This window comes from Fonsecaea monophora (assembly GCF_001642475.1).
Source record: "Fonsecaea monophora strain CBS 269.37 chromosome Unknown Scaff130, whole genome shotgun sequence".
NCBI classification, from domain to species: Eukaryota; Fungi; Ascomycota; class Eurotiomycetes; order Chaetothyriales; family Herpotrichiellaceae; genus Fonsecaea; species Fonsecaea monophora.
Genome location: NW_019174061.1, coordinates 25552 through 43091, shown reverse-complemented (window position 1 = coordinate 43091; position 17540 = coordinate 25552). Strand labels below are relative to the sequence as shown.

Sequence of the window (17540 nt, the reverse complement as noted above, 5' to 3'; positions counted from 1 at the left end):
CCTGTTTTGGAGTCTCTCAAGGGCTGCGAAGAGCAAGTCAGATAGCGGTGGGCCCTTTTCCTTTCTTTCGAAAGGGAGTTGCCGGCCTAGCCCGAATCTGCAGTTGGGAGTTACTGTGATTCTACGGGAGGGCATCGTGAAAGTCGTGCCTGAAGCGTCGAGGAGGCATGAAAACAGGCCTGGCAATGACTTGTTTACAAAGGAAAGAGCGTTGTCAGGGCCCCTTTGCGCCTTGACATTCAGTCGCCCTTGCATCGCGGTACAGGCACTCGTTCATAGTTACACAATACAGTGCCCTCCGTTACCACGGATTACAGATTCTCCGTTCAGGCTAGCATGGGAAGGAGTGGATCGTGGATCGTGGACCGTGGCATCTCTATCAAAGGGATGAAACCTTATCGGCGCTCGCTGTGGAGCACCGTTCAAAACGTGTCCAGGGGCATCTTGGCCTCATTGGAAACCACCTGGCCGTTTACGGATAATTGCGTGGTGCATGTATCCAGAGCAGCCAGAGCAGCATACTAACTCTGCCAACGCGTCTGGAACATGTACTCATAAAAGGCCGCGCAGCAGTCTGACGAGCATCCATTTAAAAAGGATGGATGAGCATGACACGGCTTCTATCCTCTTGGTAGAGTTGCCAATCCTCCTCTCTGCAGTCCCTTTCTTCTCTTGGAACGAAATCCCATTTCAATACTAAGAAAAATGACTTCATCAGACGTTCGGCCAGAACCCCACCCTTCCGCAGTCTTTTCCCTCGTCCCTATGAATTCAAGGGCAAAAGCGGTGCTGGACCACCCCTCCAACAGTCACCTAATCTCTGTTGTCCACAATCCCGACAATCCCTTGAACAATTTGGGAATCAACGTGGGTCCGCACATCAATTCATCGTCACAATATGCCCTGGCGACCCTCGGACGCCGTGGTACAGACATCACGCTGGAAGGAGCAACCATTTCGCGCACCCACTGCTCTTTTGACATTAACCAGGAATTCGGTACGATTCTCCTTTACGATCGATCAACGGCTCAGGCAACCAACTTCTTCGGTGAAGATCGTCAATCCTTTGAAAAAGGCCAAATCCGACGAGTCGTTGTCGCTCCGGAGGTGAACACCCTTCTAGGCATTGGCGGCCACGATGGCCAACAACTTTTGTTCAAGCTGCTTTGGCACAAAGAAGTGATCAATTGGAAGGATATGCTGAAGATTCAAAGTCAAAATTCTTGTGACACCCGAACTGTGCCATCTTCTAGATGTCCAACATCGCTTAACACACCTACTGCACCATCTTACACGTACCGCCATGTTAAACTCCACAAGATAGGTACAGAAACCTTTGGGGATGTCTGGCAGGCAGTTGAGACCGACACTGGCATGCTTAAAGCTGTCAAGGTTGTAAAAGATTATGTGCATGGCACCGATGACGTGCGACGGATGATGGTAAACCGAGAAGTTGATACTCTTGCGAAGCTCTCTCATGTGTGCCATACCCCTTCTTCCCCAGACTTGCCCAGCTGACCATCACAGCCGCATGTTGTGGAGTATAAGGACTATGTGCCAGCCCAAGGAGGTCTTTTCATTTTCATGGTCCTGAGAGATGGGAGCGTTGAGGACTTGATTCATCAAGGGTTCTTTGAGCCAACGTCTGACCGACACCTGGCTGTGACTGTTTTACGCCATGTTCTTATGGGGATTCATTATCTCGGCAGCAAGAACATCGCGCATCGCAATCTCAAACCAGCGAATATCATTTTCACCAAGAACACAGAGGCGGGCTTCCAGTTTCAGATCACCGACTTTGGCGTTGCAAACTCTGCAAACAATACCACGACTTTGGTGATGTCACCCCGATATGCCGCTCCTGAGGTTCTGTGCGGTGACGGTAGGCTCCAAACCTCCAAAGCCGATATCTGGTCTCTATTCGTCACTATGGCACATGTCCTGAACGTGGATGGCTATAGGGACAAAATCTTTGGCACAAACGCCGAAATAATCCAATCCGCCTGCAGCGCAGCCGAAGACCGGGACATGTCTGACATCAAAGACATGGTTATTGTAGAGCCTGAGCAACGAGCTTCGGCGGCTCAGATGCTACAGAGACTTTTTGGAGGGGAGCTTGGCTACGCCGCCTGACCAGGTTGACAAACACGCAGACGACCCCGACCAGGACCATGTTTCGTCACCAGTACCGAGCACGACGCGTCCCGCTCGTGGAAAGAAAGGAAAAGGAAAAGAAAGAAGCGTGTAAGAATCTGAGCGTCAGGGCCTCAGTCAGAGTCCAAGGAAGACGGGAAAGGGGGGCTCCAAACTCAATTGTGCTTTCACAGGCTGTTGCAAAGGTGGCACTTCGGCAGGGTATTCACCGATTTGACGGTTCCAATGTTGTACGAATCTCTCCATGATACGTACGTGTGTGTTTTTTGTGAGGAAGTCGGTGTTTGGCTTGGTCCGGGGTCGGTTTGGTGTTTGTACTCGGGTTGCGGAACTAGGATGTTTTCTCATTCACGGACGCTAGCTGTATTCTTTTATATCCACTGTTGATCTGGGCGAATTTCTTTCTGCAATTGATCCTTTCTCCCTCATGGAATGACAATCGACAACAACGGAGCATGCAGTTGAGTGCCAAATGTGTCCCGCTCTCCAATGCTACCCTGCGGCCACGGTCTCTTGAAAGTGCACTTCCAGCCGAGAGCGGGCTCGAAGAACATCAAAGTGATGATGTCGTCTGCGGGCTTGAGACGGTAGAGTTTCCGCACCGTCTCAGCCGTCAGCACATTCGACTTCTGTGCCCGCTCGAAATCCGAGTTATTGGCGAAAAGAATGTCCAGCGTGACCTCAAAGGGCCTCGAGTTCTTGGACCGGACAACCGACGCGAGATCTCGAATGGCTCTTGGACCCGATTCCACTGTTGACGTCAATGCTGCTGGGAATCACATCACGTCGTTAGCACCCACGGTGTACAGAGGTGTGCAGCTGAGCTCCTCGAGTGACACACTTACATATCGCAGACGTCCCGTTAGCTTGGGCCGGTGAGTTCTTCTTTGGCAGGACCGATTCAGGAACGGGTTTGCTTCTTGATAACCACAACGGCCTGGTCGGACGTTCTCCCGTCGTCGTCATCGTCATCGTCCCGACCGAGAAGACATGAATCGGAAACAGTGCCTTGGGGTCATCGACTTCCATCAGATGATAGAGGCTGAATTCAAAGACCGGTCCAATGTCGGACTCGAGCGGTGTCAGCGGTGACGCCAGGTTGCCAGCCGTGGCAAGTTGGCCCTTGTAGGCCCCATGGAGGACCAGGGTGCGCGAGTATTCAGCAAGGGCACTCGCAGCCTCTGGCGTCTGCGCGACAGCTTCACCCAGTACCCCGATCTCGTGGGGCGTCTGGGTCGACGTCTCTAGCGGACCCATGACGGCGTTCTTGCCGTAGAGGTGGAAGAAGAGTTGTGGGCCACCTACTTCGTCGAGATCCGCCATGGCTTCCTTGACCGTCTTTCTGACGCTGACCAAGAAGTCGTGTATGCAGTCGATGAGAATCGGGTCTCGGATTGCCCCGATGAAAATGGACCGGAATCCCACTTTTCGCGCACCTTCTAGCTTCACTTCATACTGCTGCCGAGTCGGTCTGAACTCGGCCCCTTGGACCACGACGCTTCGCCCGTCGGGTTCTTGTAGGTACGTTGCCCTATCAAGATACAAGACACCGCCCGGTCCGGGCAGTCTGTCTGGTCGGGTCTTCTCGTACATGGTATGAGCCGCGACCGTCAGGGGAGTACATCGAGCATTGGGATTGGTGGGCGTGAGGACAAACCTATCTTGGTACATGGTCGCCAGGATCGAGCGGCCCTTGGGCGTGGTGCAAAGGCCGCCGCATTCGACAATCTTACCCACGTGCCAGGCTGCGGATGGCTGGACGCCATTGTGGATGCGAAACGCCGCAAAGGGAGCCGGGTCGTAACGACCGTCCCGCCATGATGATATCGATCGAAGGATCGCGCAAGACCTCCAGAAACGGCTCGGCGCCCATTTGGGCCACGATACAGGCCGCATCGTCGACGTCCTCGGGCTTCAATTCCGGCACGGGCCCGTAGGGTCTCGTCTTGCCTGCGGCGATTTGGGACAAGATGGTTCCCCGATGTTGCTCGTCAAAAGTGATTGTCGCGATGCGGAATACCCACGACGCAGCGTCTGCTATCTCACGGATCACCCCCACCATGAAGTCCACCTGGGAGTTGGTCCCTGCTCCGCCAGCAGAGCTCACCAGCACCTTGATCCCGTGTGCCGCGCACGCCTCCAGTATGGGATGGAGATCGAACAGGACCTGCAAGACCATCCGCCAAAACACCAGACGGAGCTTTTGTGGTGTCCCAAAGATGTTCCTCGTCCTGGAACCCGCGGGACCGCGGAGAATGAGCCTTCGCCCTATACCTACGTTCTTACTGAGACCAACGTCGTCGCGGTCCTAGTCATGTTCAGGATCCCGAAACACCTTGTCCCCTTGTCGCGTTTTGGTTGTTTGAAGTGCCCCATTTGCTCGCCGCGATGGTCTTGCTTATGCAGACCCCACCCCGTTGTGGTGGAGGGCGGGCGAGGGGAGGGTGCTCCCATCAGTATGCGAGGACTATAGACACCGACATAGGGGACAGCATTAGGTGAGCAACGAACTTGTCTATCGTCTGATGATCTGACCCGGTCAAAAGAATCCTCTCGGCCTTTAATGGTCTCTTTGGTATCCGACCATCGTGAGGTCTTTTGCCATATCTCGGTGCCGCCAACAGCATGCCCAGACAAAACACGATTCCTTCGGACTGTGGACCGTTGACCACGACTGCGCAAGGGTTGAAATTTATATTCAATCTATCCTGAGTCAACAACCCTGGTTACACGATCCCGCCGTCGTAGAAATGCCTTGGAGAACTGAAAGAAGAAAGGCTATCGGATTGGTTGAGATGATTGCGACAGCTCTGGCAAAGAAATAAACTTGATGCCGGGGAGTTTTACATAAGCAAGCTGTCCCGACACCGGCTTCTTAAGCACAGATTGATGTGCAATTGAAAGAGAACAAAAAGTTGCCCGTATCACAAATATTTTTTCAAAAACTCCACCTCCTTTTTCTGCAAGATGTCTCTGGTGTTGCCGGGGGAAACAAAGCCGTAATGATTCGAGTCAACGAGACACAATTCCTTTGGTTCATGCATCATGCTGTAGTGTCGTAAAGTCATGTCGGGTTCACCGTTGGTATCTTTCAAAGCAACTCCCATTAATATCGGAGTTGGAGTGACGTGGGAAAGAGAGGATAGAGGCGCAACGTAACCGAACATTTCTTCAAGTCTGTACAACAAACAGATTAGCTTGATCAACCAGGCCCCCTTTGTGAATATATTGCTCACGATCTCAAGGTCACCTTGTTGACCCAAGAACTGTCATGATCGACTGTTGGATCGAATCGATGAAAAAAGGCAAAACTGTCTTGACTGGCCAATGCCGCTGTCCCGCCCTCGTCTGGCGTCACCACCGGTATCGTTCCTGGGGGTTCTCCCTTGATCCGGTTGATTCGGTCGGCGGCGAAAAGTCGTCTCAACGTGGCGAGGTTGTGGGCGGGAATGACCCGATGGACGGTTTCGACGCCGTCGATACAAGGGGCGTGAACGATCAAACACTTGACCCGCTGGTCACTGGCGGCGACTTGTATAGAGTGTCCTCCGGCGTAGGAATATCCCCAAAGGGCGATTCGATCCGGGTCGACCACCGACAAGGTCGAGGCAAAGGTGATAGCGTCACGGAGGTCGAGGACCTGCTGCGAAGGAATGATTTCACCACGTACATAGGCGGGAGTCGTGTCACTCGCACCAAATCCTCGATGGTCATACACCAAACAAGCCAGGGGAAGTGCAGAAGACAGGTGAGTGGCGATGTCGATCAGTCCCATTTCCTTGACACAGGTAAATCCGTGGGTGAGAATGACACAGCCGAGTTGTCCAGCGACATCGTCAGGAGTCACCAAGTTGCCTCGTAGAGTAACGCCATCGGTGGTGATGAAAGAAACGTGGGAAGAAATGGCCATGTCGACCGGGTTGTGAACCAAATGTCAAATTGCAAGGAACCAGGTTAGGATGCAATTTCCAAAGCCTCCTCCCCGTGTCCTGTAAGGCCATCTATTTGTAGGACCTTGGGCACCAGAAAGAAGGAGCATTAATGTGTGGTTTTGTTTTCAATACTTACGTCACGAATGTCTCATCATAGAAGTCGAATACTACGCAAAAAGCCGTTGTATACTCGATTAGGAATAGTCTACCACGGCAACGAGGCATATAGCCCCTTTCCCTCGACGACAATCGACCATTGGAAATCGACGGAATTTTCAAGGCGCCCTCGGTTGGACTTTTTTTCAGTGTTATGGCCCCCGTGATCTTCATCTCGGTTGTGATCCTCCGTGCAGATCACTCTTCAGTGATTGAAATAATTTATGGAATGCGTCTTGCTCTCTTCAGCATAAATATCCAACACCAGGGCCACGCTTCGTAGCAAGAGAAGCCTTTCGTTCTTTATATTACATTTTCCGTGCTGTCCATATACTACTGCTAACAACTCTGGACAAAATGAAACTTTTTCCCGCATTCGTCTCCTCTACGTTGACATTCTCGTCCGTCGTCAACTGCATACTGTCTTCGGTCTCGAGACAGGTCAACCTCGGGGTCGACTCTTACTTTTTACCCCCGATCAAATCTTGGTCCATCGGGTCATGGGATGTAAATTCGATCCAGGCGGACGACGAATTTCTGCCCCTGACGGTGGTTCAATGCAACGACAGCAAGGTCGACGAACAAACGCTCAAAACCACCTTTGACACCTACCTCGCACGCGACGACGTGTGGACTCCTGAGTTTGCCAATGGTGAGGCGCAAGCCTTTTTGCCGACCTCATTTATTCATGCTAACATCTTTAAACAAGCTCTGTTCTTGCAATGCCCCAAGACCAAGCTTGGCCTGGACAAAGTCAAGGGTCTGGCTCCAGAGTATTCCATCAACAACGTTTTCTACGGCGATTTCAACAAATCGAGCATTGAAAATGTCCCGATTGGACCGTATTTTGTCCACAAATTCACTGGAGACGTATACCGAGCATACAAATTGGTCAATGACTTTAATCAAGCGTTTATCCAGGTAGTCTCTCCGACCTCATCTTCCCTTCGAAAGCCCCTGTTGATCCCCTGTTTTTCTTGTTTCTCCTTCTGACATATCCTAGTCCTCGTACCAAGATGAACAAGGTTTCCATCACCCACTCGCTGCCGCTTCCATGTCTGCCGGAGCTCTGACCATCGGTCTGCCCTCTCGCCTCTACTTTACCCGTACCCCTGAACAACCGTTGGCTGGGTTCAGACTGGCGGTGAAAGATTTGTACGACCTACAAGGACTCAAGACGAGCGGGGGAAATCGAGCGTTTTACACAATGGCCACCGCGGCAAACGTCACTGCCTACCCCGTGCAAAGGTTGATCGACGCCGGTGCGGTGGTGATTGGAAAAAACCACTTGTCCGAGTTTGCATTTGCCGGCCCCGACATGACCGAACACGTCGATTACCTCTTGCCTTTCAACCCTCGAGGGGACGGGTACAATTCGCCCGACGACAGTTCAGGAGGGTCTGGAGCCGCCGTGGCCAGTTATGACTGGCTGGACGTGAGTTTGGGCAGCGACACGGGTGGCAGTATCCGATCACCGGCGTGCAAGAACGGCGTCATGGGAAGTCGACCATCGACGGGTGCTGTCGACTTGACCGGTGTCTTGTCGCTGTCCACCACTCTGGACACAGCCGGAGTGCTCGTGAGGGATCCTTCACTCTGGTCCGACATCAACAAGGTTTTGTATGCAGGGTTCGCCAAAGAATACCCTTCGTTTCCCAAAAAGGTCTACGTTCAGGCCGAACAAATCGCTTCGTACGCCAACGCCACGGGTGACGAAGCGGCGTGGGCGCAACAGGCTTTGAGTTTTGTCACGGCCATGGCCAAAGCCGTCGGAGCCAACGTTGCGGAACTTTCGATTGACAGTCTGTGGAACTCGACCAACGGCGTGCCACACGCCGACGGCCAACGTCTCGTCTCCTTCGCGGGGGCACTTTACCAAAACATCACCATGTACGAACAATGGAACGACTGGGGCAGACGATACGTCGAATCGTGGATGGCCGATCACGACGGTGAGTTCCCGGCCATGGTTCCCAACACCCGCGGGGATTGGCTCACGGTCAACGAGAGCATCACGCCGGATCTCCACCAACAACACTTGTCGGATGTCCAATCGGTGCGGCAGTGGGCTGCCGACCACTTTCTCCGGCCCGACAACGAGTCGTGTTCCGACGCCCTCTATCTCTACTTTAGCCCGCCCGATGGCAACGTCAACTACAAACCAAACGTCGCATTCGACCTGAACAACGTTTATATCAAGGAACTTCTCACCCGCGCCGCGCAGGCGGAACAGTCGGCTGGGCAACTCAACGTGACTCTGCTTTGCGGCGAGCACAACTCCAACACGTCTGACGCTGCCTGTCTAGAAGCCCGACAGATTTTGGCTGACACAATTCAACAAATCGCCCAATTGTCTCCCACCTATGTCAATCCCGGTAGAATCGCCAGCCTGGCCGGCCTTCCAGATTACGTCATTACTCTCGGCGAAATGGCCATGAACGCGACAATGTCCGAATCGACCCTCAAACTTCAATCGATGCCGTGGTCTGTCGACATCATGGCCGCGGCTGGTTGTGATTTCATGTTACAGGATCTCATCAGTGAACTCTCCCAGCGAGGCCTCATCAAACCGGTCAAGACGGGTGCTCATGTTCATTGACCAGAGACACATGGAGTCTTTCGCTGGTCAAGGAGGCTGACGAGAGACGGTTAATAGTGTCGCGAAGCAGACAAGGAAACATGCTATAGTCACTTTTCATTCTCCAAATTTCACATTGCTATCGATATTTTGGAAGCCAGCAGATAGTACTTTATGTCCCAAAAATTCGTTGAGTATTAGAATGGCCCCCCGGGAAACGTTGGTAGACGCCTTGGTATGTTGCATGGTTTAGCCTGTGAATACCCAAAGTGCTAACTAATGCTCTGATCCCTCCCTAATGTTCCACCCCCGAAGACTGCCTGCCACTCACGGCGAAGCACCTGGCGGCGAGCTCGTCTCTCGTCCACAAGGCATCGGTGGCTGGGTTTGTCCTTCCCTGGAGATGATTTAATAGGGATACGATCCAATCTCGGACTCGGTCGGATTCGGCGCTGTCGTACGACAGCAGGAGTGCCGTGGGGTAGTAATGCAGGCCGAAAATCCCCACGCCGAGGACGTACTCGTGACACATCCAAATCCTCTGGCTCACCGAGGCCGCATGCTCCCGCAATTCCGCAGTCCACCCTTGAAGTGCGGCCAACATGTTGAGCGTGACAATGGTGCAGAGGGCGTGGTAACAACAAACTCGAGGGATGGTCGAGTCGTCGAGTTGATACACCTCGTCGACGGGCGAGTCTTTGGCAGTGGCTGGTCTTGTACGAACCTGCGCCGAATCTGCCAGGATCATCTGCACCTGTCCTTCCATCGATTCGAGCGTGGCCGACATGGACATGACTTTTGACAGTACACTGTCGAATTCTACCTTTCCACAGTGGTAACCTCGTAAGCCTCCCATCACGTCAGGCCACACGGTCATGATTCGAAAGATTTTGACCGACAACCGTTGACAGAGTGAATCTGCCGGCCGTTCGCAGAACGCCACCTTCCACTTGGGGGACCCAAGAAAAAAGGGTTGATGTCGACTGTAAAAATGAGCGGCCTAGAACAATCGTTATTTCCCCGCCCCCCAAAAAGCCCCATATTCAAGCTAAAAACGTGTTCCTCACCAACGGTTGGAGGACATCGGTGAGAATGTCCGAGGTTAAGTCGTCTCCCACTGTCTCGACCCCTTGATGTTCGAGTAGAAAGCCGACTCCTGATAAATGAGTCGACCAAGTGGCTTGTAGATTGGGTAGTGTGGTTGTCAAGGTCGCGGCCTGTTACAAAGTCAGTTTTTGTTGAGAGAAGATGAAAATGCTCACGTCAATTTGAGCCATGACTATGGTTGCGAGCAAGGTTTGTCGACTCTTTAACAGCACCACATCTTCCAATGCCATCCTAAGGCAACGTAGGCTATGACCATACAGTATTGGGTCGACTTTGGGTCCGGCGGTCGCCAACATTTGTCGTTTCCGCGTGTCCGAAAGACACGCCACCGCCGCTGTCAGAGCTGATGAGTCATCCAACATGGCGGGCGTGTGCGCTAACAGTTTCGACAGACTCGAATTTCCCAAGGTCATGATGACCACTCGTACGAGATCCGCGCCGATCTTGGTCGCTCGATTCGCCGGCACCGGACGACCTACGGACGATGGTGATGAACGTATGACACCGGTGGATGTCGTCTGCAGAGACAATCGTCTGACATTCTCCGCGTGGAACTTGAGCTGTTCTGGTGGCCTGGGACATCGTCTCTTGTTCCTCCGGCACTCGCCACACACTGGCCATTGTTGGTCACACTGCCTCGGTCTCAGTCATCATTCCTCTATGAGTGGCCGTGGCAGATATACTCACCTTGACCCGTCTCTGCCTACAGGTCAAGCATCGGCTGGTCCACGCCACCATGTCAGGAAGCTTCGTCTAGGTCCGCTCTGCTGTATCTACGAGCCAAACTGTACGAGCCGAAGGTCTCGACGGGCGACACTGAGATTGACGGTCAAATCGACCACTATTGTCGTGAAGGCGGGTAAATATGGATTAAAGTTGCAGTTTATACCCGGCTTTGCCAGCCAGGAGTTCTGAAAATAGCGGGCACTAGCCCATGGCTTCCATCTCTGGTTAGCTGCTTTCGCTGCAGACAAGACTAACCACAAAAGGCCGCCTCACACATGAATCCTCAAAGTGCCAACTCTGCCGCCCTTGTAACGGTCAGGGGCGTATTCACATTACGCTAATCACGTGAACGGTATATAACTCCCTGGCTGCACCTCTACCACCTACTCAGCAGTATCTGGGTTCTCGTCCAGCCCCTGACAGACTATGGCGATCTTGTGGTTGTAATGATCACGCTCTCGAGAAGTAAAAGCGGCGAGCGGCTAATTAGAATAGTATGATGGACAATCGGTTTTTCGTCCGAGCCATCTGGGCAATGATTGCTCGAGTAGCGCCGACATCATGTGGTCAGAGGCTGCTTGTCTGTATGTGCACCTACCTACCTGCGACCGAACAGTTTTCAGGAAACGAGAAGAAATCTGAATGTGTGAGAGAGAGGATATCACGGCCTATACCATGCACGACCATGCACGACCATGCAAAGTCCGGGGCAACTTCGGGCAGTGGTCGGGCCGAGCGAGTCTTCTGATAGGAAGCAGACGAATCCAATGTGCAACGATCAGCACTACATAGAGACGTAGGTACTCGAGTAGGTTCGGAGACGATACCCTTGGATGAAGGAAGTTGAGCCGACTACAGGCCCATACAAGATAAATACCGCGACGGAATATCCCGTTAACCATCCAAGGAGGCAGGAAAAGGCGACTTCTGCGACCCTTGCCTAGGGAGTACAATGCGCAAAAGGCCCCTCGAACACCGACGTCGGGCCGAAATCGCCCTATCAAAAGCGAGCCTCTCCATGTCCAGGAAATCCCGCGGGAGACCCCAACAAGCGAATGCTGCTTCAATGGCAAGGCAGCGTGGGGTGCATGCATGGGGCCACAGTCAGTAGGCTGCCCGACATTTGGATCTGGTCATCCTCCACCTTTCGGGTTCATTTTGTACAGCCCTACCCGGCAAAGTATTCAATTGTTTCAGCCTCAACGGCATCAAGAAGCTGTACTATCTTCAAAACAGCTATAGAACAAGTATTGTGGTTGGACACGGTTCATATCCCAGTAATGTCACTGCCAGGGCGGACAAGACTCACCCAAGCAGATGCTGAGGTGAGGTGTTTAGGTATATCCCGTCTATTTCGACCGCAGTCCATCCCATTTCTCTTCCCACTTTCCTACTTGGCTTCGCTGGATTTCACTTGGTAAACACAAACGATGGATACCTGGTCTCGGTCTCCTCGGCCAGTTTGGCAATATAGTTCTGCAGGCCAGCCAAGAAGAAGGCACTGTATTTCTTCTTGCCCTGCACGTTGTCGTTCTGGATCCATGACTTGACCTTGTCAAAGACGGTTGCCTTGGAGATCTGCTGGACGACTTGAGCCCAATCCGCCTGGGCTTTGGCGTCGGCCTCGACGGTCTTGTCGCCCCTGTTTCTTGCCTCCTGGATGAGCTTGATGATGAAATCCCCCTGCAACTCGATCGAGGGGAGCATGTTTGCAAACGGACCGCCAGGCCCCGTAACGGTGAAAAAATTGGGAAATTCGGCCACGCTGACGCCGTACAAGGCGTTGGCCCCTCCCTTCCAGGCGTCTGCCAGCTTGAGTCCCCCACGTCCAGTGATGTCAATGTTATGATAGGCGCCATCGACCCCGTCGAACCCCGTGGCATACACAATGATGTCAAAGTCAAAAGCCTTGCCGTCTTGAAGTTCCAATCCCGTTGGAGTGATCTTGGCGATGGGGTTGTTAGCTACGTCCACGAGAGAGACATTGGGCTCGTTGAAGGCCTCATAATACCCCTGTGTGCAAAGCGGGCGTCCACCATAGTGTCCCTTGGGCTGGAGCAGTTTTGCCGTCTCAGGATCCTTGACAATTTGGGCAATCTTCTCGCGAACAAATGCCGCTGCCGTCTCGTTCGCTGCCACGTTTGTCCCGAGGTCGTTGAAGGTCTCGAAGAAGAACCGGAAGCCGCCGCCCTTGTTCCAGATGCGTTCATAGACTTCTCTCCTCTCTGCTTCCGACACCTCGAGCGCCGATTTCTTGCTCTCTGTGAAACCCATGGCGAAGAGCGAGTTGAACACCGTGTCCCAGATCTTATCGTAGTTTTCGTAAATCTCCTTCTTTTCTTCCTCGGTCACTGGTCGATCATTGACGGGGACGATGTATTGTGCCCGCTGTTGAAAAACCGTGATTTGCTTGACGAGGTGATGGATGGACCCGGTGATCTGGCTTCCGGATGGCCCAGTTCCGATGACTGCAACACGCTTTCCCGCGACGTCGAGACCCTTGGGCCACCGAGCAGAATGAAAAGATAGACCTTTGAAGGAGTCCCGTCCTGGGAAATCCGGAATGTAGGGGTTAGTTAGAATCCCAAGTGCGGTGAGAAAATAGGTGGCAGAAAATTGGAGGCCCTTGTCTGTGGCAATAAGCCAGCGATTGCTCCTCGCATCGTAATGGGCCGAGACAACTTCGTTCTCGAAGACATAGTTCTTCAAGACACCGGACTTTTTAGCCGTGTCGACGATCTGCTCCTGGAGGTCTTCGGCCTTCAGATATCGCGTGTTCCATTTAGGTGGGTCACGGTCGTCGGAGAAGCGATAGACCCAACTCTCAGTATCAGTTTGGGCCCCGGGATACTGGTTCCAGTACCAGGTTCCTCCTAGCGCGCTGCCCTTCTCGATCGCGACGACATTCTCGAGATGGAGCTTGTCCTGGAGAAGGCTGACGAGACGTATACCGCCAAATCCTCCGCCGACAACAACCGCGTCCACTTCCTTTGGGGTGGTTGACATAGTGGTTCTTGGTGGGGAAGAGTTAAGAGAATATGATTGGCCCGGTAGATATTTACAAGATATAAAGGATAGGACACGAAGGCGAAGAACTGCGAACCTGCCGGCTGATCTGATAGCTCTGGCTAGTCACGAGAGGCAGTTGTGGAGACGGCAACGGTTGTTGAGGATTGTTCTACTCGGCTACTTTCTTGAAAACAATCGTCGCAAGGACAAGGTGGCATGCAGAGAAAGATATAGTCGATGAATATCCTCACCTGACACACTCGCAAGTCTGATCGCGCCATCCTATCCTCACTGGCACCGAGTCGGGCGTGATATTGTGTTCGGCACTAAAATTGCGCAATTTGGGATAAAGCTGGAAAGCCCAGCCAGCTGACGAACTGAGATGTTGTCTTTGCACCTCGTACATGAATGGTGAGAGAAGTAAGCTGAGGCACTAGAGGTTCGTATATCCATCACGTCTTTCCCTGCCAAACTTGCATCAGGCTGGGCGAGAAAAGCGGGGCCACCGTACACTACAGTACTCTAGTCCACATATAGATTAGCATATAATATGGGTCTCCTGTTAAGCAGGGACCTCGTTCGCTTGGACCCCAGATCCACTCTTGCCTTTCCTGGCACGAGCAAGGCTGTGGTAACTGGTTACCATCGCCAGAACTGTTGGCAGCTGGCTTTGCGAGATCCCATCCTTGGTTCGTCACGAGGAACGGAGACAGCCTAGAGGGACACGTCTGGGAATGGGAGCAATTGGAAAGGGCTTACCAGGAGGGTCGATCTCCAGGCCCATATTGCAAATTGATAGAATCTCGAGCTAGCAGGCTGTTCCTTTTCGCTTTTCCTCGTTGTCTCTTTTTGTCCTACACTGCGAAGAGCCAGTCGTGGCATGCAGCAATATTATCAGTGCCCAAAATGACCTCAAGCCAACTTACCCCAAGCCGCCCCAGTGAATCCATCCATACATATGAAGCATCCACCCATATTCAGCAACATATTCCTTGAAAACTCGTGGTATCCACAGAGTCAAATCGGTGGGGTGATGATCATGAGACATCATCATGTTGCAGTACTCGACGTAGCTCGGATACCACCCTGATAACGACCAGTCGATTACCACTACCGTATTATCGTCGCGGACAATGATGTTGGACGGATGAAGATCGGCATGTGTGAAGACACAGTCATGGCCTTGGAAAATCGAGTGCAGGAAATTCTTGTTGCTTTCAAAAAATGCACGGTTTTTCACGGGGTAATTCGCGTCGGCGTTTCGAATCATGGTGTCGACCCATTCCTCCTCCGTATCGCATAGCCGAACGTCACCCTTCTCAAGCGCTCTCTGTCCACCTGTCACATAGCCCTCGAGGATGGGTTGTCGCCATAGGCCACCGAAATAGCCGGGTGATGGGAGACCGCGGAGTTCGTCAAAGTAATGACGGAGTTTGGCGACCACCGCCTCCTTGCCACTTTGATTAGCCTTTGGCCAATACTCGTCCAAACCCTGACCTGAGATGTATTCCTGGACGATGAAGTTGTAACCAGTCGCTTCGTTGCGAAAAATGGCATAGACGGTCGGAACGGATAGGCTCGTAGCTTGCTGGACGAAGAGTGTATTTTCACCCTCCCGAAGGTCAATGTCTGCCCCGAATTTGACAGCAAAGTGCTCCTCAACACGTAAAACGTTAGGGTGTGGGTCGCCGTTGAATCTCTTCAGCTGGGTTGTGGAATCTAGGATCTCGGCGACAGTAGGCAGTGGGCTTGGGAGCTGATCCGGTGGCGCGAAGTAGGGTAGAGTCGGACGCGGAGCCATTTTCCTTCCCGTGCAATGGATGTCTCTTTTGTCTTTTTTGAGTCAACCAAAGAAAATGGGCTGCCTGAGATTTTCAGGAAGCGTTGGATAAATAGGAAGATAGAACTGGAAGACAAAGCGAGAGACAGACATATTTAAAGGCCTGGATGAGGTGACAAAGTGCAGACCATTCAAAAAAGCAGCGGCTCTTGATGCATACAAAATCTTGGCGCGTGGCACGTGGTGTGGACAAGTTATGTCTATATCTCAAGAAGTGAACAGCATTGACTTGGAGTGTAGATTTCCCTTTTAACCTTCAGCCAGGGCCTCTCGGTCTATATACGCCTAGTCAAATCCTAACGCGCCCAGGGTAATGGAAACTATTCGGAGATCGTACTGACATTTTTATAATATGATATCAATCTCTGCGGTAGACTCCTCTAAGTGGGGAATCACTCGAGACAAGGTCATCTCAATGGCCCTGTCTGTGAAGTGAAGTTACGCGATGTAGGGAGTGCGGGGATTAACACAGGTGTGACCAAAACTTGCCGCAAAATGACGTGGTCCACGTGGCAGGAGTGACTAGGCATCGGGACGAGCCGAGAGGCCCAAAATGGTCTAGCTTCGCCGACTTCCCTTCGCCCCTGCCAAGCCTCCGTCACCCAGAGCGCTTTCTATCCATCTACTGGCAACTCACCTCCCCTCGTAATACTGCAGGTCAACTCATGACTGACCGCTGATGCTTCTGTCCCGCATTGTCGTTCGAAAAGCACCATAGAAGATGTGAGCTCTGCTATGCGGGTGCAACTGGAGAATATTCGCGCAAGTAGTCTCCAAAGTGGTTGTTTTACTCTCGTTGAGTGAATGAGCTCAAGGTGACATGGCCCTGCCCTGGATGTCGCAGGAGCCTACGAGTGAGGATAGATTGCCATATCCAATGCTACCGCATAGTTCGACGACAGTATGCGGACATCACCACCAACGATCTCTGCCGCCTAACCCTCTGTACACTGCTTGAAACCCAGCCTTCCTTCCCACAGAGCGTTACCGACCTCTTACTGCAATCACTGTTAACCGAGCTACCATCAAATGGAGTAGGATTGAACATCAAGTGACTTCCTTTCGATTTGCAAACACATATCGTAGTGTACCTCCACCCATGGCCCGAGATAATAGCTCTTGCACAAACACGCCCGCTAGTCGACTACATGCGTCTCCGGTGTGCGCCAAGCGACACTATCTTCTAGTTTTGTCCCAAGAAACCTCTCTGCATGGAAAAGATGATATTTCAGAATTAAATGTACATCTCTTGGATCACGAACACCAGACGGCTGGACGAGAAAATCGACCCTTCGGACAGCGAGCATTTCTAGTTCTGGAGAGATTGCTTTGGTGTCCGCGGCATGTCAATCGACCCAAACCTACTTCTAGAGGCAGAAAAGGAGAGCTCTTACTTTTACGGTCAAGTGAATACCCATGACATACCCCTGGATGCACAACTGATTGGCCACACAAACATATGTTTGCCCCGTTTCTACATATTGCTTGGCTGAGAAAGAAGAGGGACTATTCCTGCGAATGCTAGGATTCGGGTCGAGGTAAAAGCGAGAGACTGTCGAGTGGTGGGATACACCCATTCATCCTGCATGGAAAATTTCATCAAAATCTCTACGAAACTGGGACATAGTGAATCGCACACCTTTCAATTCATACCACTTGGAGAAACAAAGACTATTATCGGCTGTTCCCGTGGTGATTCTAGGGTCGGCATATTCACAGGCAGCAACAAGGCAGCATTCCAAGAGTCCGTGGCACGACTTGAAGCGCTCTTTGGTCCAACCACTCTCGTCTTTGTTCATTGTTCTCTCTCCCAGAGTGAAGCGATCAACCGAGCTTTGTCAACTGTCCCCAGGGCGGAGCTCCTAATTGAGATTGATATTCAAGCATGGCACCCCTCGAGCACGTTGCTTCTCTGATAGTATGCCAAGACACATCGGTCGAGCTTCATCCATGTATTGGCATGCTTCTGAGATATGATGACGGTCGTGAAGCGGCACTTGGACAAGTCCCGCCTGACATGTCTCTTTCCGATGATCTC

At 52.2% G+C, this 17540-nt stretch overlaps 6 protein-coding genes across 6 annotated transcripts; 2 read left to right on the top strand and 4 right to left on the bottom strand.

Annotated features, from left to right (window-relative positions):
* Positions 1 to 705: 705 nt before the first annotated feature.
* On the top strand, positions 706 to 2133 carry AYO21_10751 (hypothetical protein; the record flags this gene model as incomplete). The annotated part of the gene is made up of 2 exons (XM_022660660.1): positions 706 to 1440; positions 1528 to 2133. The coding sequence occupies 2 exons, from the start codon at positions 706 to 708 to the stop codon at positions 2131 to 2133; spliced, it is 1341 nt and encodes a 446-aa protein (XP_022507030.1).
* Positions 2134 to 2579: 446 nt separating this feature from the next.
* On the bottom strand, positions 2580 to 6064 carry AYO21_10750 (hypothetical protein; the record flags this gene model as incomplete). Its single annotated transcript, XM_022660659.1, has 5 exons — positions 2580 to 2923; positions 3000 to 3811; positions 3888 to 4462; positions 5106 to 5331; positions 5391 to 6064. 5 exons carry the CDS (start codon positions 6062 to 6064, stop codon positions 2580 to 2582), a joined length of 2631 nt encoding a protein of 876 aa, XP_022507029.1.
* A 535-nt stretch (positions 6065 to 6599) lies between these two features.
* Positions 6600 to 8841, top strand: AYO21_10749 (hypothetical protein; the record flags this gene model as incomplete). Its single annotated transcript, XM_022660658.1, has 2 exons — positions 6600 to 7163; positions 7246 to 8841. The coding sequence occupies 2 exons, from the start codon at positions 6600 to 6602 to the stop codon at positions 8839 to 8841; spliced, it is 2160 nt and encodes a 719-aa protein (XP_022507028.1).
* A 274-nt stretch (positions 8842 to 9115) lies between these two features.
* Positions 9116 to 10665, bottom strand: AYO21_10748 (hypothetical protein; the record flags this gene model as incomplete). Its single annotated transcript, XM_022660657.1, has 4 exons — positions 9116 to 9820; positions 9888 to 10037; positions 10083 to 10559; positions 10615 to 10665. The coding sequence occupies 4 exons, from the start codon at positions 10663 to 10665 to the stop codon at positions 9116 to 9118; spliced, it is 1383 nt and encodes a 460-aa protein (XP_022507027.1).
* A 1398-nt stretch (positions 10666 to 12063) lies between these two features.
* AYO21_10747 (hypothetical protein) lies at positions 12064 to 13659 on the bottom strand (the record flags this gene model as incomplete). The annotated part of the gene is made up of 1 exon (XM_022660656.1): positions 12064 to 13659. The coding sequence occupies one exon, from the start codon at positions 13657 to 13659 to the stop codon at positions 12064 to 12066; it is 1596 nt and encodes a 531-aa protein (XP_022507026.1).
* A 925-nt stretch (positions 13660 to 14584) lies between these two features.
* On the bottom strand, positions 14585 to 15463 carry AYO21_10746 (hypothetical protein; the record flags this gene model as incomplete). Its single annotated transcript, XM_022660655.1, has 1 exon — positions 14585 to 15463. One exon carries the CDS (start codon positions 15461 to 15463, stop codon positions 14585 to 14587), a length of 879 nt encoding a protein of 292 aa, XP_022507025.1.
* Between the last annotated feature and the right edge of the window lie 2077 nt (positions 15464 to 17540).